Source organism: Oncorhynchus tshawytscha, linkage group LG10 (genome assembly GCF_018296145.1).
Source record: "Oncorhynchus tshawytscha isolate Ot180627B linkage group LG10, Otsh_v2.0, whole genome shotgun sequence".
NCBI lineage: Eukaryota > Metazoa > Chordata > Actinopteri > Salmoniformes > Salmonidae > Oncorhynchus > Oncorhynchus tshawytscha.
This window is the reverse complement of record NC_056438.1, coordinates 17,994,687-18,022,199: the sequence shown is the minus strand read 5'-3', so window position 1 is coordinate 18,022,199 and position 27,513 is coordinate 17,994,687. Positions and strand designations below refer to the sequence as shown.

The 27,513-nt window shown below is 48.3% G+C and overlaps 1 protein-coding gene across 3 annotated transcripts; it reads left to right on the top strand.

Annotated features, from left to right (window-relative positions):
• On the top strand, positions 1 to 25,692 carry tesk1b (testis associated actin remodelling kinase 1b). 3 transcript variants are annotated; one of them, XM_042328260.1, is made up of 10 exons: positions 1 to 180; positions 1,897 to 2,105; positions 14,173 to 14,294; positions 14,434 to 14,482; positions 14,808 to 14,954; positions 15,313 to 15,395; positions 17,435 to 17,609; positions 18,592 to 18,678; positions 22,844 to 22,979; positions 23,710 to 25,692. In XM_042328260.1, the coding sequence occupies exons 2-10, from the start codon at positions 1,920 to 1,922 to the stop codon at positions 24,819 to 24,821; spliced, it is 2,097 nt and encodes a 698-aa protein (XP_042184194.1). In that variant the 5' UTR covers positions 1 to 180; positions 1,897 to 1,919; the 3' UTR covers positions 24,822 to 25,692. The 3 variants fall into 3 exon arrangements, with proteins under 3 accessions (XP_042184194.1, XP_042184193.1, XP_042184192.1); XM_042328259.1 differs by having other exon boundaries at positions 1,799 to 2,105; XM_042328258.1 differs by having other exon boundaries at positions 1,378 to 2,105.
• The last annotated feature ends 1,821 nt before the right edge of the window (positions 25,693 to 27,513 follow it).

Genomic DNA, 27,513 nt, shown 5'->3' with positions numbered 1-27,513 from the left:
GAGCACAAGACAAATGGAGGCAAGGGGACGTAAAACGAGAACCGTGCTGCAGCGGGACGGTAGACAAGGCTGATTAATTAGTCAAATAAGAGGCCCGGTAACCAAACACCTCGGTCGGTTAAGGGCACTTGAGGCTGAGGTTACATAGGCTAGGCTACCTGTAGATTTGATGAATTGCAGGTAAGTCGCGTCCATGATTTTTGCGAAGTTGCGCATGATTCCTCCCCTAGTGTGTTTGTCATTATTTTCAATTTTGAAATAGTGTAGGCTTATATTTAGTGCATAACGAATTGTGTGGGAGACTGGCAAACCCCCACAACTCAGCCCAGCATTTATAATGTACGACTCGCAGTCAAGCTGACGGTGGCCGAAGGTCTCTCACGAATATGCTCGCTCACTGTTTACCGACAGCATCAAGCTCCCGCCGCCCGTCCATCGGTTGTTTGTTTTCAACCTGAATATTTGCCTGTGTTTGTACAGCCTGTCAGTCTCGTTTCTATTGAGTGATTAATCAAAATACTGTACATTTGAATAGGCTCCTAGCCTTTAATCGCCTGTGCGATTGGCTCAGGTTAGGCCTAGATCAGTTCTGTAGTCTATGTAAAGTGTCTACAATGATGATGCGATATCGCACTACTTTCTATCCCAATAATGGACTAAAGTAGCCTAATGTTACTTCATATAGTCCAAGGACCTTAAATGTTTTGTTTAAAGGCGAATTGGCTCTGAAAGACAAAGACAAATACTCCATATAAACGTGAATTGAGTCTCAATTGCGGTATGGTTTTAGAAACACACAGCCCTCTTTCACATAACACAAATAATTCCATAAATGCAAAATACACACTTTTACTGTACACTGTTTTAACAGTTGCAGCTGACAGTATTTTTCCCTGTCAACAGTTTGGCATCTGTCTTCCCTTGACACACAGGTGTTCAGCGGCGCAGATGGCTAATTGGCAAAGGTTGTCCACTTTGTCTTCTGTCAGTTATCCGTAAACAAGCGCTGTAACATGGAAATGTGGCCGTGTGGGAACCCTTACCCTATCCCTATAAAGGTGTATATCAATCTACACTTTTGTTTTTTCCAAATTATTTCTCACTAATATGACACATGGTCCTTATGTTTCCAAAAACCTTGCCGCAAGCGATGCGTGTTAATGTTCAGACCAAGGGTCGGGGCTCATAACAGACCTCCCCGTACAGAATACTCCTTTGTCCAACGACCCTTATGTGTAGTGTAATGAAACCGAGTCATGGTCAAGGGCTAACTGCTTCCATGACCTGTATCAGGACAGACCAGTCACAGATAAGTAGGCCTATGCTACACATATAACCGGTTAGCCACAGTTAACATCCTCGTTTTCTATTTTACAGGGAATTCTGTTCTCATTTCCTCATCGAACGAACGGCGAGTCTGTCTGCTTCGCGTTCTGTCAACAAATACGCACTGGAAACCCGGTTTCAATTGGTGCAGAATAGGAGCCCTTTTCGCTGCATACGTATGCAGACCAGAGGAAGCTGATTTTGACTGCTGCAGCCTGAGTGCGCAGTTACAGCATTGGGTAGAGGGAGAGAACGAGGGGATAGCCTGCCTAAATATTTACAGTCACGGAATCAAACACACCGCGCACAACCGCTGCCGGATGCGGCATGATGGAAGGAAGCTGTGTAGAAACTAAAGTCTAAGGAAGAAATACCCGAACTTGAGGACACAGACGGCAGTGTTTTGCGTTAGAGTTCGATGGGATTTCGGCAGCGATATTAATCGGTCTTTCACCCTCGTTCTGAAATTCAGCATCCAGTGTGAAGCTCATCCGTTTCACGGGACCGTCGCGCTGCTGCGGAGGACATGAGAAATGTAAACAGAAACGTTGGATTTTAAACTGCGTGCAGGTCGCAGTCCCGGGATAACCGAGATGGAGCGAGTCGAGCCGGACCGGTGTCAGGAGGCGGCGGAGCCACCCATCCACGCGGTACACGGGCCGAACCGGATCAGGCCCTCGTCCTACCGGGCACTGCGCAGCGCTGTGTCCAGCCTGGCCCGGATAGATGACTTCATCTGCGAGAAGATTGGCTCGGGCTTCTTCTCAGAAGTGTTCAAGGTAAGTTAGCTATAAATTACATGCAAGAGTTTGGAACTCAGGGCCTGTCCTGTAGCCTATTCATAAAGCGTCTTAGAGTAAGAGTGCTGATTAAGGGTCCGTTTTTACTTGATCATAATTAATATGGAGAAAAGGTCCTGATCCTAGATCAGCACTCCTACTGTGAGACACTTTAAATCCTAGATCAGCACTCTTACTGTGAGACACTTTAAATACGTGTCCAGACTAACTCTGCGTGCTGACTTGTTTTAGCAAGTCTAGGTTTTATGCAAAACAGTGTGGGGTGAGATGGCCAACCTAACTCCGTTTGGGCATCTGAGCATCCCTGTTAAGGTCATCATTGGCACCAAGCATGAAACATGATGACCATGCATTCTTACCTGATGCATCGGGTAACAATATCTTGGTACCAAATGGCATCCTATTTAGTGTACTACCTTTGTCCAGGGCCCCCATAAGGCTTTGGTCAGAAGTAGTTTACCAAATAAGGAATGGGGTGCCATTTGGGACATAATCTAGGTCTTATAAACTAGTGGCTAGTTGGCCTTTACTGTGTGTGTGGAGGTGGCTTAGGTTAGGGACCTTCTTTGGAAGGACATTTTCCAGAAACATGTTTTTTTTTAAATATATTTTTTATATAAAATAATCTTATGTAGAAAACAAGAAGCTTCTAAATACCTGACACTCAAGGAGTTAGATAAGGTAGGCTTACGCTTACATGGTGATTGGCTTGATGATGATTTTGCTGCTGGTGACCACAACACCACATTGACCCGCACCAGAACTGTGTCTGTGGCTCACCAGGTTTGGGGCATTTCCATTCCAGTCAATTCAGGAATTACACTGAAATTCCAATGCTTTTCAATGAGGACAATTTGGAAAAGGAATTTGGTTTACTTTGTGAATTCATTTGAATTAAAATTGAATTGACCCCAACCCTATAGCCCACATTACAGGGAAGGGACAGTGTTTTGGTGTGAAAGTAATACCCGTTCCTGGCCTGTCGGTCTGTAGGCAGAGATAGATGTTAACCCTACTCAAAGGGCAAATTCACGAGAACGGAAGGATGCTGATGCTGATTTTGCACTTCAAAATCTGTCAAACAAAAGCCAATGACTTTAAAACAAACGTTATGACTCTGCACAAGGACTACTTCATATCCATTCCCTGCATGTTATGTGAAGGCTGGTTTACAAATTTGACCAATCACCACACTGTTTCTGCATTAAACAGTCAAATCAACGCAATATTATCGCTTAAAACTGATCCATCACTGCATTACAAAGAGGGCTTGCATTTTCAACCTATCACTTGCACATTAGCTGCGTAATATGGTTATGGGGCGGCAGGGTAGCCTAGTGGTTAGAGAGTTGGACTAGTAACCAAAAGGTTGCAAGTTCAAATCCCCGAGCTGACAAGGTACAAATCTGTCGTTCTGCCCCTGAACAGGCAGTTAACCCACTGTTCCTAGGCCGTCATTGAAAATAAGAATTTGTTCTTAACTGACTTGCCTAGTTAAATAAAGGTTAAAAAATATATATAAAAAAATCGACCCACATGTAAAAAATGTGACAGTCCTTGCATATTGCCATAAAAAAAAAGTACAGAATTGCTGCAGCAAAATCAAGCATTTAAGCCTAAAAATATCACAAATCCCTGTAAAATCCAGGAGGTACTGCTAATTTAACCATTTCCACTGAGCAATTCTCCATTACTTGAACATATGCAGAGTTTGTTAACATATTGACTGCTTTGCTGTTTGTGCAATCATTCAGTTCCTAAACTTTGAATCTGCACTGTTGAAGTAAATGTGTTTTATTTCAAACTAAATGTGAAAATGAAGTCGTCCTTTTGCGTAGTTGTATGGTTTTTAACTTTGCAATTTCTTTGTTTGACCTATTTTCTAAGTGCAAAATCTGAGTCTCCGCCTCATTCCGTTAATGTGAAATTGCCCCTGAACTGCATGAGGAGAAAGTCCAGGGGGTTCAGCCTGGTCTGTGTCCCCAAATGACACCCTGTTCCAGGGGTTCCCAATCTTTTACTTTACACAACCCTAAATTGACACTAGAATATGCAGGGGAGACAACTTGGAGAAATGATATCCCCTGGTTGCTGTGCTCATATTCACTCAATTTTAGGTCCCGCCAGCTGTCCAGACACAATGACATGAACCCGCATTCTATTTTATTTAACTAGGCAAGTCAGTTAAGAACATTCTTATTTACGGTGATGGCCTACCAGAAGGCAAAAGGCTTCCTGTGGGGACGGGGGGCCTGGGATTTAAAAAATAAATACAATATAAATATAGGACAAAACACATCGCAAGAAGAGACAACACTAAATAGAGACCTAAGACGACAACATAGCAAGGCAGCAACACATGACAACACAACATGTTAGCAGCACAAAAACATGGTACAAACATTATTGGGCACAGACAACAGCACACAGGGCTGTCAACAATACATCACAGACAACACATCATACAAAGCAGCCACAAGTGTCAGTAAGAGTGTCCATGATTGAGTCTTTAAATGAAGGGATTGAGATAAAACTGTCCAGTTTGAGTGTTTGTTGCAGCTTGTTCCAGTCACTAGCTGCAGCGAACTGTAAAGAGGAGCGACCCAGTGATGTGTGTGCTTTGGGGACCTTTAACAGAATGTGACTGGCAGAATGGGTGTTGTATGTGGAGGATGAGGGCTGCAGTAGATATCTCAGATAGGGGGGAGTGAGGCCTATGAGGGTTTTATAAATAAGCATCAACCAGTGGGTCTTTTGACGGGTATACAGAGATGACCAGTTTACAGAGGAGTATAGAGTGCAGTGATGTCTCCTATAAGGAGTATTGGTGGCAAATCTGATGGCCGAATGGGAAAGAACATCTAGCCGTTCGAGAGCGCCCTTGCCTGCCGATCTATAAATGACGTCTGTAATCTAGCATGGGTAGGATGGACATCTGAATCCGTGTTAGTTTGGCAGCTGGGGTGAAAGAGGAGCGATTAAGATAGAGGAAACCAAGTCTAGATTTAACTTTAGCCTGTAGCTTTGATATGTGCTGAGAGAAGGACAGTGCACCATCTAGCCATACTCCCAAGTACTTGTATGAGGTGACTACCTCAAGCTCTAAACCCTCAGAGGTAGTAATAACACCTGTGGGGAGAGGGGCATTCTTCTTACCAAACCACATGACCTTTATTTTGGAGGTGTTCAGAACAAGGTTCCGGGTAGAGAAAGCTTGTTGGACACAAAGCTTTGTTGTAGCAAACAAAAAATCTGTGGAGGGGCCAGCTGAGTATAAGACTATCTGCATATAGATGGATGAGAGCTTCCTACTGCCTGAGCTATGTTGACGTAAATTGAGAAGAGCGTGGGGCCTAGGATTGAGCCTTGGGGTACTCCCTTGGTGACAGGCAGTGGCTGAGACAGCAGATTTTCTGACTTTATACACTGCACTCTTTGAGAGATGTTGTTAGCAAACCAGGCCAAAGACCCCTCGGACACCAAAACTCCTTAGCCGGCCCATGAGATTGGAATGGTCTACCGTATCTAAAGCTTTGGCCAAGGCAATAAAAATAGCAGCACAACCTTGCTTAGAATCAAGGGCAATGGTGACATTGAGGACCTTTTTTAAGGTTGCAGTGACACATCCATAACCTGAGTGGAAACCAGATTGCATACCTGAGAGAATACTATAGACATCAAGAAAGCCAGTCAGTTGATTATTGACAAGTTTTACCAACACTTTTGATAAACAGGGCAAAATAGAAATTGGCTTGTAACAGTTCGGTTTAGCTTGATCTCCCCCATTTAAATAAAGGACCAACTGTGGCTGCCTTCCAAGCAATGGGAATCTCCCCAGAAAGGACAGACGGGCATTGCGATGATGGGGGCAGCAACCTTAAAGAAGGGTCTAAACCATCTGACCCAGATGTTTTTTTGTGGTCAAGTTTCAGGAGCGCCTTTAGCACCTCTGACTCAGTGACTGCCTGCAGGGAGAAACTGTGTTGAAGGGCAGGGGAAAAAGAGGGAGAAGCATCAAGAATAGTTGCATTAGAAGGGGTGGGAGATGAGGAAATGTAGGACGGGCAAGGAGGCATGGCTGAGTCAAATGGGAATCCTGACTTAATGTGGTGATTTAAAGAGCTCAGCCATGTGCTTCTTGTCAGTAACAACCACATCAACATGGGCATGGGACATGGGCAGCTGTGAGGAGGGTTTATTCTCCAGGTCTTTAACCGGTTTCCAGAACTTCATGGGGATAGACTCCATTCTACTAGTGTAAGGGGTCATTAGTTGATACTTAAAGGTTGTATGCTATACCCATTTGAAGGGAAACATTTTGTTTGATAAGATTACAAATTTTCTTAGGTTACCCCATTTCAATTTGATGGGACCGCACATGGGGTCCCAACCCCAAGTTTGGGAACCACTGCCCTATTCCCTACATAGCTCAGAGCTCTATGGGCAACATAAGCAATAGTGTCAACTTCATCTATTCCTGCTCCTGTTTCACAGAGCATTGTAATGTTCATAACATTGGGCCAGGAGTTTTTCTTAAACATGTGTCCTGACCTGGGAAAACTCCCAGTGTACATTATAGCATATAAACTATGTTCCTGTAGTATTTCCTGGTCAGGAAAAACTCTGGGCCCTAGGTATACTGTCAACAACTGAGTCCAGTTAACCATGACCATAACAATCATGGTTAAGGTAACGAGGTCTGGAATCTCACACTCGGGCCCCTGTTCCGGGACCTTGTTAGCACAGTTAACCATATATTTAAGTTAAGGAAAATGTTATCCTAGACCTTTCATTAGACTAGGAGGTTGAGTCATGCTCCTACTGTATCACACACTCGGATCACTCCTCCCAGCCATGTTGCCCTTTGACTGGGCAGTGAGCATGCAAATGACTTGGGGTTTAAAAGTGCCAGCTGTAAAGATGCCTCTTGATTGAGCAACCTGCCCTTTGATAACTGCATATGAATGCAAATTCTTTTTACCGCAGCAATTACATGGAGTTCCAATCTAACTGTTATAATGTTCAGATGACATGACAGACTGTGTGGTAATAGAGCCATAAATGATCCTCGCCACTCTGTTCACACACCCTCTGGAGCGTTGAGTCTTGATGCTGGATTATAAACAGTGCTGCACAAAACTCTTGGCATCCTGCCATCTCTAGTGTTATTCAGCACCTTTGTCTCACACACACACTCTGGATCAATGGATGCTTTCCTCACAGCCGTCAGGCAGGTATTCATACCTCAACGCTGCCATTGTGCAATATGAGGAGGGGTGCGCGTGTCAAGACTAATCCTTCAGGTTCTGCTTTTTATCTTTTTGTGAGAGAGCTCCCTAGACTGACCTGTCTGCCGTACTGTAACTGTTACTTCCTGTACAGGCAGGCAGGAGTCCTGGTACTTCCTTGTTCAGATCATCTGACTGAATCACAAATGATCATTGTTTTGGCCACGGAAATATAATACAATTAATAGTAATTATATTACTGTTTTAATGAAGTGCGGTGAACACACTTAGAATGTTCCATTCAGTATAGAATAACTAGAATGAAAATATAAATGCAACATGTAAAGTGTTGGTCACATGTTTCATGAGCTGAAATAAAAGATCCCAGAAATGTTCCATACGCACAAACTTATTTCTCTCAATTTATTTTGCACAAATTTGTTTACATCCCTGTTAGTGAGCATTTCTCCTTTGCCAAGATAATCCATCCACCCGACAGGTGTGGCATATGATTCGAACCAGCGACCTTTCAGTTACTGGCCCAACCCTTTTAACCTCTAGACTACCTGCCGCCCCATTCCCACTCACCTGCTTTTCATTGCCAGAACATACAGACGTTTTCTTAGCTAAATGCTTCAAATGTCAACATGATCATATTGGTAATATTTATATATATGTATCTGCTCTCCATTTACTGCCACAGATTGATCTGCAACAACAGTTCATTCTTAACTCTTGAATTTATTGGCCTATTTATTTTCTTGCTTCACATTCTCTTTGCAAGCCTTCTGTGGTACATTCTGTGTTGTATATCTTCATTCTTGCTAAATTTCTCTCACTCGCCTTCTTTCAACCCCTGAGGACACTGATGATGCTAGAACTGTCAGGGCAAAATCACTACTGCATTTGCACAGAGGAGATGACTCACTCGGACAGCGTTTGAGTGAACGTGCCTCTGTGGGCTCATGTGAGGAAATCTGTGTGTTTGATTGACAGGCTGGATTAAGTGCTCTCCTCCAGGGTCCTGTTGTCAAAACGGAACAGGGTTTTATCAGAGGAGACTTCAGTTGTGGAAAGTCTGCCCTCTTCCAAAACAGCCGTCCTGAGAAACTACTCCTTAAACAGACCATATATATATATATATATATATATATAACACATTCTCTGTGACATGCACATACCCACACTCACTCACACCCTCCTCTGTCTGAGTCGGTAATCTCCTCTGTGCAAACTCAGCAGTGATTTATTTTACCCAGACAGACCTAGCATCACACACCTATCCATCCTCGACTGTCACCCATGTGTTTGTGATCTGTTACAATGAGTCACATGAGTCAGTCAGGCTGTTCATTGGCTGGGGTTTGGAGGAGGAGGTGTGACTTAGCTAGCACTTTTCCCTGCTTCTATTTCTCCAGTCAAAGCTTGTGTTCCTGTCAATCAAGATGTGTGTGTGTGTTCCTTTGTTTATGTTCCACATGAGCTCACATGCACCTGCTTGGTATTTAAATGCATGCGCACCTGCTTGGTATTTAAATGCATGCGCACCTGCTTGGTATTTAAATGCATGCGCACCTACTTGGTATTTAAATGCACTCACACAGATTTGACTGTTCTTTCCATTTCCCTGTGCTCTGTCTCCACGTTCTATAGTGTGTAAGAATCTTGTTGTCCCTGCTATGCCCCAGCACCCTGGCCCCACCCTCAGCACTATAGTAGGTAAATAAACAGACTAGGGATGTGTTCATTTCGCTCCAAACTGGGACACAACTGACTTCAACAGGGAGTGAGTGACTACCTGGACAAATCTTCTGTTGCAAAACATTTTGCTATGGTGCGCCCTAATGAACACGATCCAGATGGTTGTGGAGGTGTGACTGAAGGGCCAGTAAGTCAGCCCAGAGAGGGGCAGGGGGGGGAGGAAAGGCATAGTGGAAAATGTTTCTACTGTGGAGCAGAAGAGAGAGGGGGCTTCTTTTGATGTCCTGAAGCTGCATGCTCTTACTTGCTCCTGCTAGGCTTACCACACACACACAGCAAGAGTGGGGAAGGGCTGTCATAGCATTAGATACTAGAGTTGCGGTCTGTGAGGCACTCACTACCGATGTTGTGCAAAACACTAAATGGTGCGGAGTGTATCAGGTCCTGGTTTAGAGTTTAGACAGTGGATCATGTTCTATTTAAAGACTACCCAGGAAGACAGTCAGCTCCTGGTTTAGACAGTGGATCGTGTTCTATTTAAAGACTACCCAGGAAGACAGTCAGCTCCTGGTTTAGACAGTGGATCGTGTTTTATTTAAAGAGTACACAGGAAGACGGTCAGCTCCTGATTTAGACAGTGGATCGTGTTCTATTTAAAGACTACACAGGAAGACGGTCAGCTCCTGGTTTAGACAGTGGATCGTGTTCTATTTAAAGACTACCCAGGAAGACGGTCAGCTCCTGGTTTAGACAGTGGATCGTGTTCTATTTAAAGACTACCCAGGAAGACGGTCAGCTCCTGGTTTAGACAGTGGATCGTGTTCTATTTAAAGACTACACAGGAAGATGGTCAGCTCCTGGTTTATAGACAGTGGATCGTGTTCTATTTAAAGACTACCCAGGAAGATGGTCAGCTCCTGGTTTATAGACAGTGGATCGTGTTCTATTTAAAGACTACACAGGAAGACGGTCAGCTCCTGGTTTAGACAGTGGATCGTGTTCTATTTAACTTCATGATGCTACCCATCCCGGTACTGGGATAATTGTCATCAGCAACCGCTGACTAGCATAGCGCCACAGTCAAATAATATTACAAAAAAATATTCATATTCATTAAATCACAAGTGCAATATTGCAAAACACAGCTTAGCCTTTTGTTAATCCACCTGTCGTCTCAGATTTTGAAATTATGCTTTACAGCGAAAGCAATCCAAGCGTGTGTAAGTTTGTCGATAGCATAACATAACATTATGTACACTAAGCATTAAGTAGCTAGGTCACGAAAATCAGAAAAGCAATCAAAAAAAATTGTTGACCTTTTGATCTTCGGATGTTTTCACTCACGAGACTCCCAGTTACACAACAAATGTTCCTTTTGTTCCATAAAGATTATTTTTATAACCAAAATACCTATGTTTGTTTGTCGCATTATGTTCAGAAATCCACAGGAAAGAGCGGTCACGACAACACAGATGCAGTATATTCCAAATAATATCCATAATGTCCACAAACATGTCAAACGTTTTTTATAATCAATCCTCAAGTTGTTTTTAAAATATATATTCGATAATATATCAACCGAGTGTGTAGCTTTTTCAATAACAGCAGGAGAAACAATGGCTGCTTTACTCAGTTACGCAAAACTCACTCTGAGAGCCCCCACCTATCCACTTACGCAATGTGATCCTTCACGCTCATTTTTTAACATAAAAGCCTGAAACCGTCGAAAGACTGACACCTTAGGGAAGCCATAGAAAAAGGAATCTGGTGGATATCCCTTTTAAATGGAGGATAGGCATGCATAGGAACAGAGGTTTCAAAATAAGAGGCACTTCCTGATTGGATTTTCCTCAGGCTTTCTTTCGCCTGCAATATTAGTTCTGTTCTATTCAGACTATTTTTACAGTTTTGGAAACTTTCAAGTGTTTTCTATCCTAATCTGACAATTGTATGCATATTCTAGTTTCTGGGGCTGAGAAATAGGCCGTTTCAAATGGGTACGTTTTTTAACCAAAAATGAAAATACTGCCCCCTACACGCAAAAGGTTAAGGACGACACAGGAAGACAGACAGGTCCTCCCTGCCTGTTTATTGTGTACTTTGTTCAGCTACCAGCCCCACATGAATCCCCTGGTCTTGTCTCCAGGTCACCAAGAAAATGTTGATTTTAGCCAAATCGATCTCTGAGTAAGATTTATTGGGCATCTCCATGTTCCTGTCACTAGAATGCTGATATCACAGCTACTCACTGTTTAGCTGTGACTGGAGCACTGACACCACACACACACCTACCTACCTGAGGTAGACTCTCACACCACATTGCCATGGCAGGACTATTTTTGCTTGTGGCCACTGGGCAACGGCCTGTATCCATGATTACTTAGCACTTGTTTATTTGAGCTGAAATTCTGCATGTGGACGGGACAAAGCAGATGGCCTAGACAAGGGGTGGGAAACTCCAGTCCTCGAGGGCTTGATTGGTGTCTCACTTTTTCTCCATCCCTAGTAACCACAGCTGATTAAACTTCTTAGGGCTGCAATCCCGTTAATGGGATCGATATGACAACAGCCAGTGAAAGTGCAGGGCGCCAAATTCAAAACAGAAATCTCATAATTAAAATTCCTCAAACATACATGTATCTTATACCATTTTAAAGGGAATCTTGTTGTTAATCCCATCACAGTGTCCGATTTCAAATAGGCTTTACAGCGAAAGCACCACAAATGATTGTTAGGTCACCGCCAAGTCACAGAATTCAGCAATTTTTCCAGCCAAAGAGAGGAGTCACAAAATGCACAAATAGAGATACAATTAATCACTAACCTTTGATCTTCATCAGATGACACTCATAGGACTTCATGTTACACAATACATGTGTGTTTTGTTTGATAAAGTTCATATTTAAAAAATCTCAGTATACATTGGAACATTACATTCACTAGTTCCAAAAACATCCGGTGATATTTTAGAGAGCCACATCATTTTACAGAAATACTCATTATAAATGTTGATAAATACAATTGTTAGACATGGAAATATATATATATATATATATATATACCTCTCCTTAATGCAACTGCTGTGTCAGATTTCGAAAACTTTACGGAAAAAGCAAACCATGCAATCTGAGACGGCGCTCAGAAAATAAATAAAATTACCCGCCATGTTGGAATCAACAGAAATCACATTATAAATATTCCCTTACCTTTGATCTTCATCAGAATGCACTCCCAGGAATCCTAGTTCCACAATAAATGCTTGATTTGTTTGATAATGTCCTTTTATTTATGTCCAAGTAGCTACTTTTGTTAGTGCGTTTAGTACACAAATCCAAACGCTCGTGCAGGTCCATCCGAACATCAGACGAAAACTTCAAAAAGTTATATTACAGGTCGAAGAAACTTGTCAAACTAAGTATAGAATCAATCTTTAGGATGTTATCATAAATATTCAATAACGTTCCAACCAGAGAATTTCTATGTCTTTAGAGGAGCCATGGAACGCAGACCTGGCTCTCTGCCAGACCACTGACTCAAAGCGCTCCCATCTGGCTCCACAACACAGTAGAAGCCTCAGTCAAGTTTCTAAAGATGGTTGACATCTAGTGGAAGCCCTAGGAAGTGCAACTTTATCCATATCCCACTCTGTATTCAATAGGGGCTGGGTTGAAAATTGACCAACCTCGGATTACCCACTTCCTGTTTGGATTTCTTCTCAGGTTTTTGCCTGGCATATGAGTTCTGTTATACTCAGACATCATTCAAACAGTTTTAGAAACTCCAGAGTGTTTTCTAGCCAATACTAATAATAATATGCATATATTAGCAACTGGGACTGAGGAGCAGATCGTTTTACTCTGGGCACCTTTCATCCAAGCTACTCAGTACTGCCCCTGCAGCCATAAGTTAATCAAACTGGATTCTAAACTGAAGATCGGGATTAGGTGATTTATTGGACTCTGGTGTGTTAGCAGGGGCAAAACTGTGACACCAATCAGGCCCTCGAGGACTCGAGTTGCCCATCCCTGGCCTAGACCGAGAGGGGGCGGCGGCACGGCCTCTACCTGGTAGAGGGGGCGGCGGCACGGCCTCTACCTGGTAGAGGGGGCGGCGGCACGGCCTCTACCTGGTAGAGGGGGCGGCGGCACGGCCTCTACCTGGTAGAGGGGGCGGCTCAGTTCAGCAGTTGGCTCATCTCTGCATTAGGGTGTGTGTGTGTGTGTGTGAGCGAGGGGGATAGAGGCTATTCTGTATGATCCTGCTGGCCTGTAGTACAGCAATACTAATGTAGTTAAATCCTGTAACCAGATCTAATAAATTAGATCGGGGAACGAACCATAGAGCTAATCCTCAGACGGCACTAGCTCTTACTGGAAGTGTGGTCATAAATGTGTAAAGGCACTGATTGCCTCAATACAGCAGCGGCCACTCTGTGTGTGTACCCACGCCCCATCTCGGACTGCAGTTCAGAGTAGGATGGACCTAATGGTCACTGGTTGACTGTATGCTGTAGCCTTGATTTAAGATCGAGGCCAGACTGTCTGTTTTAATAGATCCATTAATAAACTCTAGATTTCCCATCACTCCACTGATCTGCTGGCCAACTCCTATCTACTAGGCCACTGTCACACTGATGTAACCACGCTCTCTGTTCTCTTCACACACCACCACTATATGTGTCACACTCACTCTCTCATACCTACAAACATGACATGTACACCCTCCCAGTACTAATTGGACTGTTGGACTACTTAGTGGGTATCTATATGGTCTTAGTTAGAGGGAGATGGGCAGGAGTCCAAGCCCCTCCGAACACACTCAAGGATATAGGGGATGAGACGCCACATCACCATGGTGACCACCAGACACTCTCCACCAAAGCACCCAGCTTAGCTAGACATGCCAGTCTAGGACCCTCGGGGGGCTAGACGCACTGGAGCCTAACATTTTGGACCAATAAGATCTCTCCTCACTTTCAACTCTTTCTCACAGTACAGTTGATGTTCACTGCTTGTCCAATGGTTTCCTTTCCCTAACGCTGGATGTCATGTCCGTAACATACGGCCAGTGTCTGACCTTAGTGATGGTTCTCTCTCCTCCGGTCTCTCTCTGTGCAGGTGCAGCACCGTATCAGTGGGCGGGTGATGGCTCTGAAGATGAACACCATGGCCAGTAACAGAGCTAACATGCTGAGGGAGGTCCAACTGATGAACCGTCTGTCTCACCCCAACATACTCAGGTCTGTGTTCTGCTTTTATGAAAACACACTCTGTCCATATCCATCAATGCTTTGGTCTGCAGGGGAAATCCCTCAGTATACACATTTAAACCCCCCACCTATTATGTTTACCTAATCATCTTCCTGTCTCCTGTCCCAGGTTTGTAGGGGTATGTGTTAATGAGGGACAGCTCCATGCATTAACAGAGGTAAGATCTCCTCTTTTAAACAAGGGTAGACTGGCTAGGATGTAGAAACTATTGGTCCGGTTATAGCTACTTTTTGTACCTGATGCTTCCTTAACGGTTGTCATGGTTACGTGGGGGGGGAATCTGAACTCCCGCCAGTTATTTGATTCGATGTCGTCTAGGTTGATGTACAATGACCTGTACCTGTCTTGCAAAAAAGATCTATTTTTTCTCAATGGAGAGTCACCTGTGGTAAAGGTTAGGGAAACCTGTTGTTTGTCTTGGTTACAGCACAGTCGCCTGTTTTTGAGTGACGCTTGTCTGTGGTTGTCATGGTTACTTCCAGTACATCAACGGGGGTAACCTTGAGCAGCTGCTGGACAGTGACCAGTACCTGTCGTGGTCAGTCAGGATGGGCCTGTCTCTAGACATCGCTAGGGGCCTGCAGTACCTCCACAGCAGAGGCATCTTCCATAGAGACCTCACATCCAAGGTACGCACACACACACGCACACACACGTGCGCGAAGGTACACTCAGTTATACGGATACACACCTCCTGTCGGTAATTGTACATACTTTGGCAGGCACACAGGTGGCACGCTACACATGCATACACTCCTTAACACTAAATAGTGCGTACTCAAGTACACAGTTAACTATAAATGGATTTATCAGGGCCCGTATTCATAAAGCTTGTAGGAGTGCTTATCTAGGATCATTTTTACCTTGTGGATCATAATGAATAAGACTACATGGACAGGAGTGACCTGATCCTAGATCAGCACTCTTACTCTGAGACTCTTTGTGAATACGGGTCCTGACCGCCATCTTTCTGGTTCTGTCCTGTAGAACTGCCTGGTGCGTTGGGCCAGTGGCCAGTGTACTGCTGTGGTGGGGGACTTTGGCCTGGCAGAGAAAATACCAGAGTACAGGTCAGTGGAGTTTATTCATCATCCGTCTATCAACACAAACTGATTAGATAAAACACCTGAATGGTTGCTCTACCTTCCCCTTTCTTTCTCACGCTCTCTATCTTGATAGCTCACACACACTCGCTCTCTTTGGCTCTGTCCATCAATCTTTCAGTCAGTCACTGAAACCCCAGGTAGAAGTTGCCTGTAGGCTCTATGCTCAGCTTCCCTTCCCCCTCACTATAATGTGTACATAAAAAAACACAAACTGACCTTATCACTGTCTTGGGTCTAAAAAAATGAATCATTCATCACATTAAAGCAGAGTCCCATTTTCCAAAGAATGTGAGACACACTTCCCCCTGAAGAAGTTGTGGTTTGCCAGCTATGTGGAACTATGTGTGATTTAAGCCCCTGCTTCAGGGGGGTACATCGTTCGTTGACTTACTGCGATGGTGTCAATATTTAATCTGGCTGGATTGAGAGCGAGACACACACATACACCAACTCCAGATATAACTGGTTTATAATTCTAACATTGACACCTCGTGTGTTGTATTCATCGCTCCAGCCTGTTTTAATCCTCTCTGCTTCTTCCTGTTGACAAGTTGGTGTCCTGCTAATTATTTAGAAGTTGCCCATAGTGGGCACAGATTAAATATCAGCTGGACACACATACCCCCCCCCGGCCTGGTAAATGGGTCTGTATCCTTTTTGTAAACACTGTCTGAGAGGAAGCAGCTGTCGCGTTAACCCGTGTGTGTGTGTGTGTGTGTACCGTTTCCTGTCTTTTGTCTACAGTCACCCCAGTGTTTACCTTGTCTATTTGTTTTTGTACAGCCACGTTGTGTTGATGCATCACAACATGTTTTTGTTTATTTACTGTGCTTTTAGGTCGAAGGAAACTGATTTGACAAAACATTAAAATTACGAATCAGTGAATGCAATGTCTGCTGTATGTTGATGACCTTCCTCTAATTCTGAATTTGTCAACGTGTGTATGTGCACTCTAACTCTGTTTGTCAGAGAGTGGGAGAGAGACAGATGGAGTTTAGGAAAGCTTTCCAAATATGGTCAAACTATTCAAGCACACTTGGTCTCTTTCTCTCTTTGCTCGCCCTCTCCCCGGCTGAATGTCAACTCTCTCTCGCGCTCTCCCTCTCCCCGGCTGAATGTCAACTCTCTCTCGCGCTCTCCCTCTCCCCGGCTGAATGTCAGCTCTCTCTCGCCCCTCTCCCCGGCTGAATGTCAGCTCTCTCTCGCGCTCTCCCTCTCCCCGGCTGAATGTCAGCTCTCTCTCGCCCTCCCTCTCCCCGGCTGAATGTCAGCTCTCTCTCGCGCTCTCCCTCTCCCCGGCTGAATGTCAGCTCTCTCTCGCGCTCTCCCTCTCCCCCCGGCTGAATGTCAGCTCTCTCTCGCGCTCTCCCTCTCCCCGGCTGAATGTCAGCTCTCTCTCGCGCTCTCCCTCTCCCCCCGGCTGAATGTCAGCTCTCTCTCGCGCTCTCCCTCTCCCCGGCTGAATGTCAGCTCTCTCTCGCGCTCTCCCTCTCCCCGGCTGAATGTCAGCTCTCTCTCGCGCTCTCCCTCTCCCCGGCTGAATGTCAGCTCTCTCTCGCGCTCTCCCTCCACTTCCCCAAATAGTGTTTACACTGGGAGCTCTCCTCTTTCTCAGCTCCCATCACTTCCCTCACTACTTATGCAATATCATGGTTTAGTGAGATGGAAATAGCACAGAGGAAGTGACTGCCGGGGGGGGGCATGCACCTCGCAGTCACTTGTGTTTGTCTGCCCCTTTATGCCTTTACACACAACAGATTTACCCCATGTAAACTTTCCTTTTGGGATGGTTGTAACTGAACTAGAGCGCGATGAAGCGAGCTGAAGTCTGAGCTGGAAACAATGGCTCTGGGGTTTCCCCCCTATGTTCAGGTCTAGGATCAGATCCCCCCCCTCCAGTCCTATTAGTGGGGAAAATGCAAAGCCGACCCTAGACCAGCATCTAAAGGCAACTTCACCACCTGTAATAATGTCCAGGCCTGTCTTCCTCTCTCTGTCCACAGTGAAGAGTCCGACCAGGAGCCTCTGGCTGTGGTGGGCTCCCCCTACTGGATGGCACCGGAAGTACTGCGAGGAGAGGTCTACAACGAGAAAGTGGACGTCTTTGCGTATGGGATCATCCTGTGTGAGGTCATCGCTAGGATACAGGCCGACCCTGACATCCTCCCCCGCACAGAGGTTTGAACACAACGCGCGCACACACCCCAACACACTAGCACACAATCAGGGTTCACAATAGGGTATGATGTGACGTAGCCTGAACGTCTCCTCCTGGCCATTGTATGAAACTGCAGTTTAACAGCTCCCACCAGGCAGTAAGTCAGTCCTTTCAGTGAAGTCGCTGACGGCGTCCTCTTCTGTTCTATTGTGTAAATTAGGGACTGAAGGGAGTACAGCAAATCAAAATCAAATCAAATTTATTTATAGCCCTTCGTACATCAGCTGATATCTCAAAGTGCTGTACAGAAACCCAGCCTAAAACCCCAAACAGCAAGCAATGCAGGTGTAGAAGCACGGTGGCTAGGAAAAACTCCCTAGAAAGGCCAAAACCTAGGAAGAAACCTAGAGAGGAACCAGGCTATGTGGGGTGGCCAGTCCTCTTCTGGCTGTGCCGGGTGGAGATTATAACAGAACATGGCCAAGATGTTCAAATGTTCATAAATGACCAGCATGGTCGTATAATAATAAGGCTGAACAGTTGAAACTGGAGCAGCAGCACGGTCAGATGGACTGGGGACAGCAAGGAGTCATCATGTCAGGTAGTCCTGGGGCATGGTCCTAGGGCTCAGGTCAGTTGAAACTGGAGCAGCAGCATGGCCAGGTGGACTGGGGACAGCAAGGAGTCATCATGTCAGGTAGTCCTGGGGCATGGTCCTTGGGCTCAGGTCCTCCGAGAGAGAGAAAGAAAGAGAGGAGGAGAGAATTAGAGAATGCACACTTAGATTCACACAGGACACCGAATAGGACAGGAGAAGTACTCCAGATATAACAAACTGACCCTAGCCCCCCGACACACAAACTACTGCAGCATAAATACTGGAGGCTGAGACAGGAGGGGTCAGGAGACACACACAAATCAGAGCTCCTGTTGGAGTCTCTCTAGGGCTCTTTCACTGAGTGATGTCGCTGATCAGTGTGTGACGCTTTTTCCCCTCTGTAGGACTTTGGTCTGGACATAGAGACGTTTCAGCACATGGTGGGAGACTGTCCCCCTGACTTCCTGAACCTCGCGGTCACCTGCTGCCACGTAAGACACACACGCGCGCACCAAGACACTCGCTCTCACACACACGCGCACCAAGACGCTCGCTCTCACACACACACACGCGCACCAAGACGCTCCCTCTCACACACACACACACACACACACACACACACGCGCACCAAGACGCTCGCTCTCACACACACACACACACGCGCACCAAGACGCTCGCTCTCACACACACACACACACGCGCACCAAGACGCTCGCTCTCACACACACACACGCGCACCAAGACGCTCGCTCTCACACACACACGCGCACCAAGACGCGCTCTCTCACACACACACACGCGCACCAAGACGCTCGCTCTCACACACACACGCGCGCACCAAGACGCTCGCTCTCACACACACACGCGCACCAAGACGCTCGCTCACACACACACACGCGCACCAAGACGCTCGCTCTCACACACACACGCGCACCAAGACGCTCGCTCTCACACACACACACACGCGCACCAAGACGCTCGCTCTCACACACACACACACGCGCACCAAGACGCTCGCTCTCACACACACACACGCGCACCAAGACGCTCGCTCTCACACACACACGCGCACCAAGACGCTCGCTCTCACACACACGCGCACCAAGACGCTCGCTCTCACACACACGCTCACCAAGACGCTCGCTCTCACACACACACGCGCGCACCAAGACGCTCGCTCGCACACACACGCGCACCAAGACGCTCGCTCTCACACGCTCGCGCTCTCTCACACACACACGCGCGCACCAAGACGCTCGCTCTCACACACACGCGCGCACCAAGACGCTCGCTCTCACACACACACGCACGCACCAAGACGCTCGCTCTCACACACACACGCGCACCAAGACGCTCGCTCTCAGACACACACGCGCGCACCAAGACGCTCGCTCTCACACACACACACACACACGCACGCACCAAGACGCTCGCTCTCACACACACACACACGCGCGCACCAAGACGCTCGCTCTCACACACACACGCGCGCACCAAGACGCTCGCTCTCACACGCGCTGCACACACACGCGCGCGCACCAAGACGCTCGCTCTCACACACACGCACGCACCAAGACGCTCGCTCTCACACACACGCGCGCACCAAGACGCTCGCTCTCACACACACACGCGCGCACCAAGACGCTCGCTCTCACACACACACACGCACCAAGACGCTCGCTCTCACACACACACACACACGCACGCACCAAGACGCTCGCTCACACACACACACGCGCGCACCAAGACGCTCGCTCACACACACACACACGCGCGCACCAAGACGCTCGCTCTCACACACACACACGCGCTCCAAGACGCTCACACTCACACACGCGCACCAAGACGCTCGCTCTCACACACACGCGCACCAAGACGCTCGCTCTCACACACGCGCGCACCAAGACGCTCGCTCTCACACACGCGCGCACCAAGACGCTCGCTCTCACACACACGCGCGCACCAAGACGCTCGCTCTCACACACACACACACTCGCACCAAGACGCTCGCTCTCACACACACACGCGCACCAAGACACTCGCTCTCACACACACACGCGCACCAAGACGCTCGCTCTCACACGCTCGCTCACACACACACACACACACACACAAGCGCACCAAGACGCTCGCTCTCACACACACACACACGCGCGCACCAAGACGCTCGCTCTCACACACACGCTCGCACCAAGACGCTCGCTCTCACACACACGCTCGCACCAAGACGCTCGCTCTCACACACACGCTCGCACCAAGACGCTCGCTCTCACACACACGCTCGCACCAAGACGCTCGCTCTCACACACACGCTCGCACCAAGACGCTCGCTCTCACACACACGCTCGCACCAAGACGCTCGCTCTCACACACACGCTCGCACCAAGAGGCTCGCTCTCACACACGCGCGCGCACCAAGAGGCTCGCTCTCACACACACGCTCGCACCAAGAGGCTCGCTCTCACACACACGCTCGCACCAAGAGGCTCGCTCTCACACACACGCTCGCACCAAGAGGCTCGCTCTCACACACACGCGCGCACCAAGAGGCTCGCTCTCACACACGCTCGCACCAAGAGGCTCGCTCACACACACACGCTCGCACCAAGAGGCTCGCTCTCACACACACGCTCGCACCAAGAGGCTCGCTCTCACACACACGCTCGCACCAAGAGGCTCGCTCACACACACACGCTCGCACCAAGAGGCTCGCTCTCACACACACGCTCGCACCAAGAGGCTCGCTCTCACACACACGCTCGCACCAAGAGGCTCGCTCTCACACACACGCTCGCACCAAGAGGCTCGCTCTCACACACGCTCGCACCAAGAGGCTCGCTCTCACACACACGCTCGCACCAAGAGGCTCGCTCTCACACACACGCTCGCACCAAGACGCTCGCTCTCACACACACGCTCGCACCAAGACGCTCGCTCTCACACACACGCTCGCACCAAGACGCTCGCTCTCACACACACGCGCACCAAGACGCTCGCTCGCTCTCACACACGCGCGCGCACCAAGACGCTCGCTCTCACACACACACACACACGCGCGCACCAAGACGCTCGCTCACACACACGCGCGCACCAAGACGCTCGCTCACACACGCGCGCACCAAGACGCTCGCTCTCACACACGCTCGCACCAAGAGGCTCGCTCACACACACACGCGCGCACCAAGACGCTCGCTCTCACACACACACACACGCGCGCACCAAGATGCTCGCTCTCACACACGCGCGCACCAAGAAGCTCGCTCTCACACACACGCGCGCACCAAGAAGCTCGCTCTCACACACACACGCGCGCACCAAGACGCTCGCTCTCACACACACACACGCGCGCACCAAGACGCTCGCTCTCACACACACACACGCGCTCCAAGACGCTCGCTCACACACACGCGCGCACCAAGACGCTCGCTCACACACACGCGCGCACCAAGACGCTGCTCTCACACGCGCGCACCAAGACGCTCGCTCTCACACACGCGCGCACACAAGACGCTCGCTCACACACACACACACAGGAGCGCACCAAGACGCTCGCTCTCACACACACACACACGCACCAAGACGCTCGCTCTCACACACACACGCGCACCAAGACACTCGCTCTCACACACACACGCGCACCAAGACGCTCGCTCTCACACGCTCGCTCACACACACACACACACACAAGCGCACCAAGACGCTCGCTCTCACACACACACGCGCGCACCAAGACGCTCGCTCACACACACACGCTCGCACCAAGACGCCCGCTCTCACACACACGCTCGCACCAAGACGCTCGCTCTCACACACACGCGCGCACCAAGACGCTCGCTCTCACACACACACACACACACACGCGCGCACCAAGACGCTCGCTCTCACACACACGCGCGCACCAAGACGCTCGCTCTCACACACACGCGCGCACCAAGAGGCTCGCTCTCACACACACGCTCGCACCAAGAGGCTCGCTCACACACACACGCGCGCACCAAGACGCTCGCTCTCACACACACACACACACGCGCGCACCAAGATGCTCGCTCTCACACACACGCGCGCACCAAGAAGCTCGCTCTCACACACACGCGCGCACCAAGAAGCTCGCTCTCACACACACACACGCGCGCACCAAGACGCTCGCTCTCACACACACACACACACACACGCGCGCACCAAGACGCTCGCTCTCACACACACAGGCGCGCACCAAGACGCTCGCTCTCACACACGCGCGCACCAAGACGCTCGCTCACACACACGCGCGCACCAAGACGCTCGCTCTCACACACACGCGCGCACCAAGACGCTCGCTCTCACACACACACACGCGCGCACCAAGACGCTCGCTCTCACACACACGCGCGCACCAAGACGCTCGCTCTCACACACACACGCGAGCGCGCACCAAGACGCTCGCTCTCACACACACACACGCGCGCACCAAGACGCTCGCTCTCACACGCACGCGCGCACCAAGACGCTCGCTCTCACACACATGCAAATCTTCTACCTTTTCTCATTTTATTGTTACCCCTTTTTCCTTCTCCTTCGTACTATGACTCTTGAGTAATTGACAGACTTAAAAGATATATATATATATATTTATTTATTTTGCTCATCTCTCTCCGTCTGTCCATCTCTCGCTCTCAGATGGATCCAAAGCGTCGTCCATCATTCTCAGAGATCGTAGAAGAGCTGGAGGGAAGAGTGACTGAGAGGACTCAGAAAGATGAAGCTGCACCAACGGGGGTGTGTGTCTGTCCTGGAGGGTATGGAGCACAGGGAGGTCAGTCTGAAAGGGTTCTCCAAAACACAACTGTGTTCAGACAGGAGTCATTAAGACCCAGCTGTTGGTTATGAGCTGGGGGAGTTATGAGCTGGGGGGGGTCTGTTTTTCTGGTGTCTAAGAAGAAATGCTGCTCTCAATATTTATCATCAGTCATGATGAAAGTGAATAAGAAAGTGGTACTTTTTTCAATTCAGCACTGTGGGATGGGGACTAGCACAGGGACATGTCTAGGAATGTTCTATATACTGAACAAAACTTCTTTACCAGAGGGATTTTATGAGACCAGCCACCCAGGCATCTGATAAAACAGAACTATTTCAGGCTGTAATAAAGCACTTTTTGGGGGGAAAACAATGATTGGCTGGGCCCGGCTCCCCAGTGGCTGGGCCCGGCTCCCCAGTGGCTGGGCCCGGCTCCCCAGTGGCTGGGCCCGGCTCCCCAGTGGCTCCCCAGTGGGTGGACCTATGCCCTCTGAGGCTACCCTTGGCTGCACCCCTGCCCTGTCGTATTAAATTCATAAATTAGGGCCTAATGAACTTATTTAATTGACTGCACTGTGACTTAGTAAAATATTGAAATTGTTGCATGTATATTTTTGGATATAGATAGACTTTAACATCAATAGATCGGTGTAGGACACATTTATTCAATTTTATATATGCCATTTCTAAGGTGCATTACTAGCCATGTGTGATTATATATATTTTTTCTTGAATCTCTCTTTCAGCATCTCTTTCTCCAGATCTCAGCCTGCTGCGAAGACGGTCCCTCTGTCTCCCTGGTGACCCCCGCCTCTGCCGCAGCAAATCAGACATGCTCCCTCCAGTCACGCTCCCCACTCTGGCCCCTCCCACCCGTGTCAACCCCTTCTCCCTGCGAGAGGACCTTAACGGAGGCAAGATCAAACTGTTTGACACGCCCAGCAAGTCAGTCATCTCTTTAACGTTCACCTTACCCCAACCTCTGGACCCCTGTACCACCCCCTCTGACAGAGCGGGGGGTGGGGGTATGCCCCGAGGAAGGCTCCATAGACGCTGCCTGTCACTACCCTGCACCCCTCCTCCAGATCTCCTGCCCCCCACCACCAAAGACAATAGTGCAGAGAAAACAGACCTAGGGACTGATAGTAATGAGAGGAATGGAGAGAACGAGAAGGAGAGGGAAATCGTAGAAGAGAGGTTTACCTTTGAGTCTGAGTTCGTGGTCGAAGAGGATGTGGAGAGGAGGAAGAGCAGCGAGGGCCTCACTGCCGATGACTCCGGGCTTCCTCTCGACCCAGAGCTGCTGTCATTAGACCAGCTATGTGAAGAGGAGGAAGTGGACACAAGCAGCCTGGAGGAAGAACCCATGGACTGCACCAGCTCCCCCGACACTCTAGATGGCACTCAACCTACACTCCTTCCTTATTCCAAACCCTCCACACCCACACCCTCTACATTCACCAATGGCTGGGGTAATGTTCCCCCCATATCCAATGACCCTCCCTGCTTGCCCCCCCTACCTTTGCCCCACCTAGGATGTGGGGGCACCAACGGGTACCACTCCACTCCTGGGGGGCCCATAGGGGGCTCGCCGTTCAGCTCCGGTAATGGCACCGGTAACGGTTCCGCTCCCTCTCTGGAGCAGGAGGAGGTTATCTCGTGTTCTGGATGTTGCCTGGCGGGGCTCCGGTTCCCCTCGCTGTGTTTCCGCGCACCCCCTCACAGGAACCCCTATAAGAACCTGAACAGGGACTGTACGGGAGCCAACCGAGGGCTGCTCTATAAAGGTCCTAAGGGGCGACCGTCCTCGCCTACCAACCCAGAGCCTGGCCTAGCCCTGCCTGGGGCGCAAACATAGATACAGAATGCCCCTAACCACAGATCTAGGATCAGATTACACCAAATCCCAACTGTTTTTCTTAGGAGAGAGACTCTAAACTGACCTTAGATCAGTGCCTAGGGGGCTTCTTCATTCCATTCTTACTCAGACGGTGACATAGGAGGTAAAACTGCTGGTGTGGATGCACTGCTGTGCTGGTTGCCTATAAGTGATGGTATGGCGCCCTCTGCTGGACTGAGGCGGTAATGATTGTAATAATATAGTCAACACCTATAACATAATAATGCTGTACTGACTGTAAAGGAGTGAGCGGCGATCCCACTGTTTCCTACAGCAGATGCAGGCTTGTAGACTGACTGATTCATAAAGAAGCAACGACAATACTTTCCCTCAGCATGGCAACACGTATTGGTCAGAGCCATATTTAAACGTATACATGGCTTTGGTATTGGACCAATCCCCTGGGTTATGTGTGTTCTGATATCCTCCTATCGTGGGGGGGTTTATGGCTGCTTCCCTGACAGTCAGTTGTAAAAAAACATATTTTTGACTTATGTTGAAGTGTTATGATTTGTATGTTTTGATACTGTCTCAATGGGTTTATGCTCAGCAGTTTGCCTTGGTGTTCAGACCGCTGTATGCTGCACCCTGGAGAGGCCATGAGCAGGGCAGTGTGTGTGTGTGCACCAGTGAGCCATACTGTATCAGTCAACAGAACAGTGTATGTGACTGACGCTGTACGGTGTCTTATGTTCCTCATCCTCGAACGGCACTTGTATTATATCGTGACTTGTTATTATTTGAGAATGAATGGTCAAAGACCCACTTCAACAAAGTATAGATTAATATTATTTAAATGGCATTGAATAAAATATTAGAATGGACAGACTGTCTGTGTGATTTATTTTTCTTTAGCTGGATTGCAGGATTTCTCGCCAACTCTGCTGGCCCACATGGCCATGAATATCTAAGAAGCATTATGTACGCATGTTTATTTTGTAGTAGTGGGTCTGTGTACAAATGTAGGATCTTCATTTGATCACCCTGTTGCAGGGGAACTTTCCTGTGTTGCAGGACTTTTAAAAGTTGTGTAATTTGAGGTTTAAAAAGGCTTTTGAAGTTTAATTTCCCCCTTTCTGAAATTTGACTTGATTTTCTGTAATGAAAAATGATATCAAACCAAACGCATGTCTAAATTATAATATGGTGTTGCTGTGTGATTATTTTCCTGCTGTAGCAGGGACTCAAATTAAGATCTAACATTGTACTGTACCAACATTAATAAGAAAATAGGGACTCAAAGCTAGGCACTTGTACAAAAAAACCTACATTTATTCTTACACAAAGCTTGCAAGGTGGTTTAAATCAAGTTTTATCGGTCACATACACAGGGTTAGCAGATGTTATTGCAAGTGTAGTGGTTGTCTTTTTCTGTTTGTCTTGCTGCTCACCTCTACCGTCAGTTCTCTCCTGTCTCTCGCACTGTGGCTGTCTCTCGCACTGTGGCTGTCTCTCGCACTGTGGCTGTCTCTCGCACTGTGGCTGTCTCTCGCACTGTGGCTGTCTCTCGCACTGTGGCTGTCTCTCGCACTGTGGCTGTCTCTCTGTGGCTGTCTCTCTCGCACTGTGGCTGTCTCTCGCACTGTGGCTGTCTCTCGCACTGTGGCTGTCTCTCGCACTGTGGCTGTCTCTCGCACTGTGGCTGTCTCTCGCACTGTGGCTGTCTCTCGCACTGTGGCTGTCTCTGTCTCGCACTGTGGCTGTCTCGCACTGTGGCTGGCTGTCTCTCTGTGGCTGTCTCTCGCACTGTGGCTGTCTCTGTCTCGCACTGTGGCTGTCTCTCGCACTGTGGCTGTCTCTCGCACTGTGGCTGTCTGTCTCGCACTGTGGCTGTCTCTCGCACTGTGGCTGTCTCTGTGGCTGCACTGTGGCTGTGTGTGGCTGTCTCGCACTGTGGCTGTCTCTCGCACTGTGGCTGTCTCTCGCACTGTGGCTGTCTCTCGCACTGTGGCTGTCTCTCGCACTGTGGCTGTCTCTCGCACTGTGGCTGTCTCTCGCACTGTGGCTGTCTCTCGCACTGTGGCTGTCTCTCGCACTGTGGCTGTCTCTCACTGTGGCTGTCTCTCGCACTGTGGCTGTCTCTCGCACTGTGGCTGTCTCTCGTGGCACTGTGGCTGTCTCTCGCACTGTGGCTCTCTCTCGCACTGTGGCTGTCTCTCGCACTGTGGCTGTCTCTCGCACTGTGGCTGTCTCTCGCACTGTGGCTGTCTCTCGCACTGTGTCTCTCGCACTGTGGCTCTCTCTCGGCTGTCTCTCGCACTGTGGCTGTGTGGCTCTCACTGTGGCTCTCTCTCGCACTGTGGCACTGTGGCTGTCTCTCGCACTGTGGCTGTCTCTCGCACTGTGGCTGTCTCTCGCACTGTGGCTGTCTCTCGCACTGTGGCTGTCTCACCCTTGACTTTTTCCAAGTTTTGTTACAGCATGAATTTAAAATGGGGTTAAATTAGGATTTGTCACACAATACCCCCAAATGTTTTAGACATTTGTTCAAATTACTAAAATGTTAAAGCTGAAATGTCTTGTAAATTAGTATTCAACCCCTTTTATGGCAAGCCTGAACTTAGAGTAAAAATTTGCTTAACAAGTCATGCTATGTTGCATGGATTAACTCTGTGTGCAATAATGGTGTTAAACATGATTTTTGAATGAC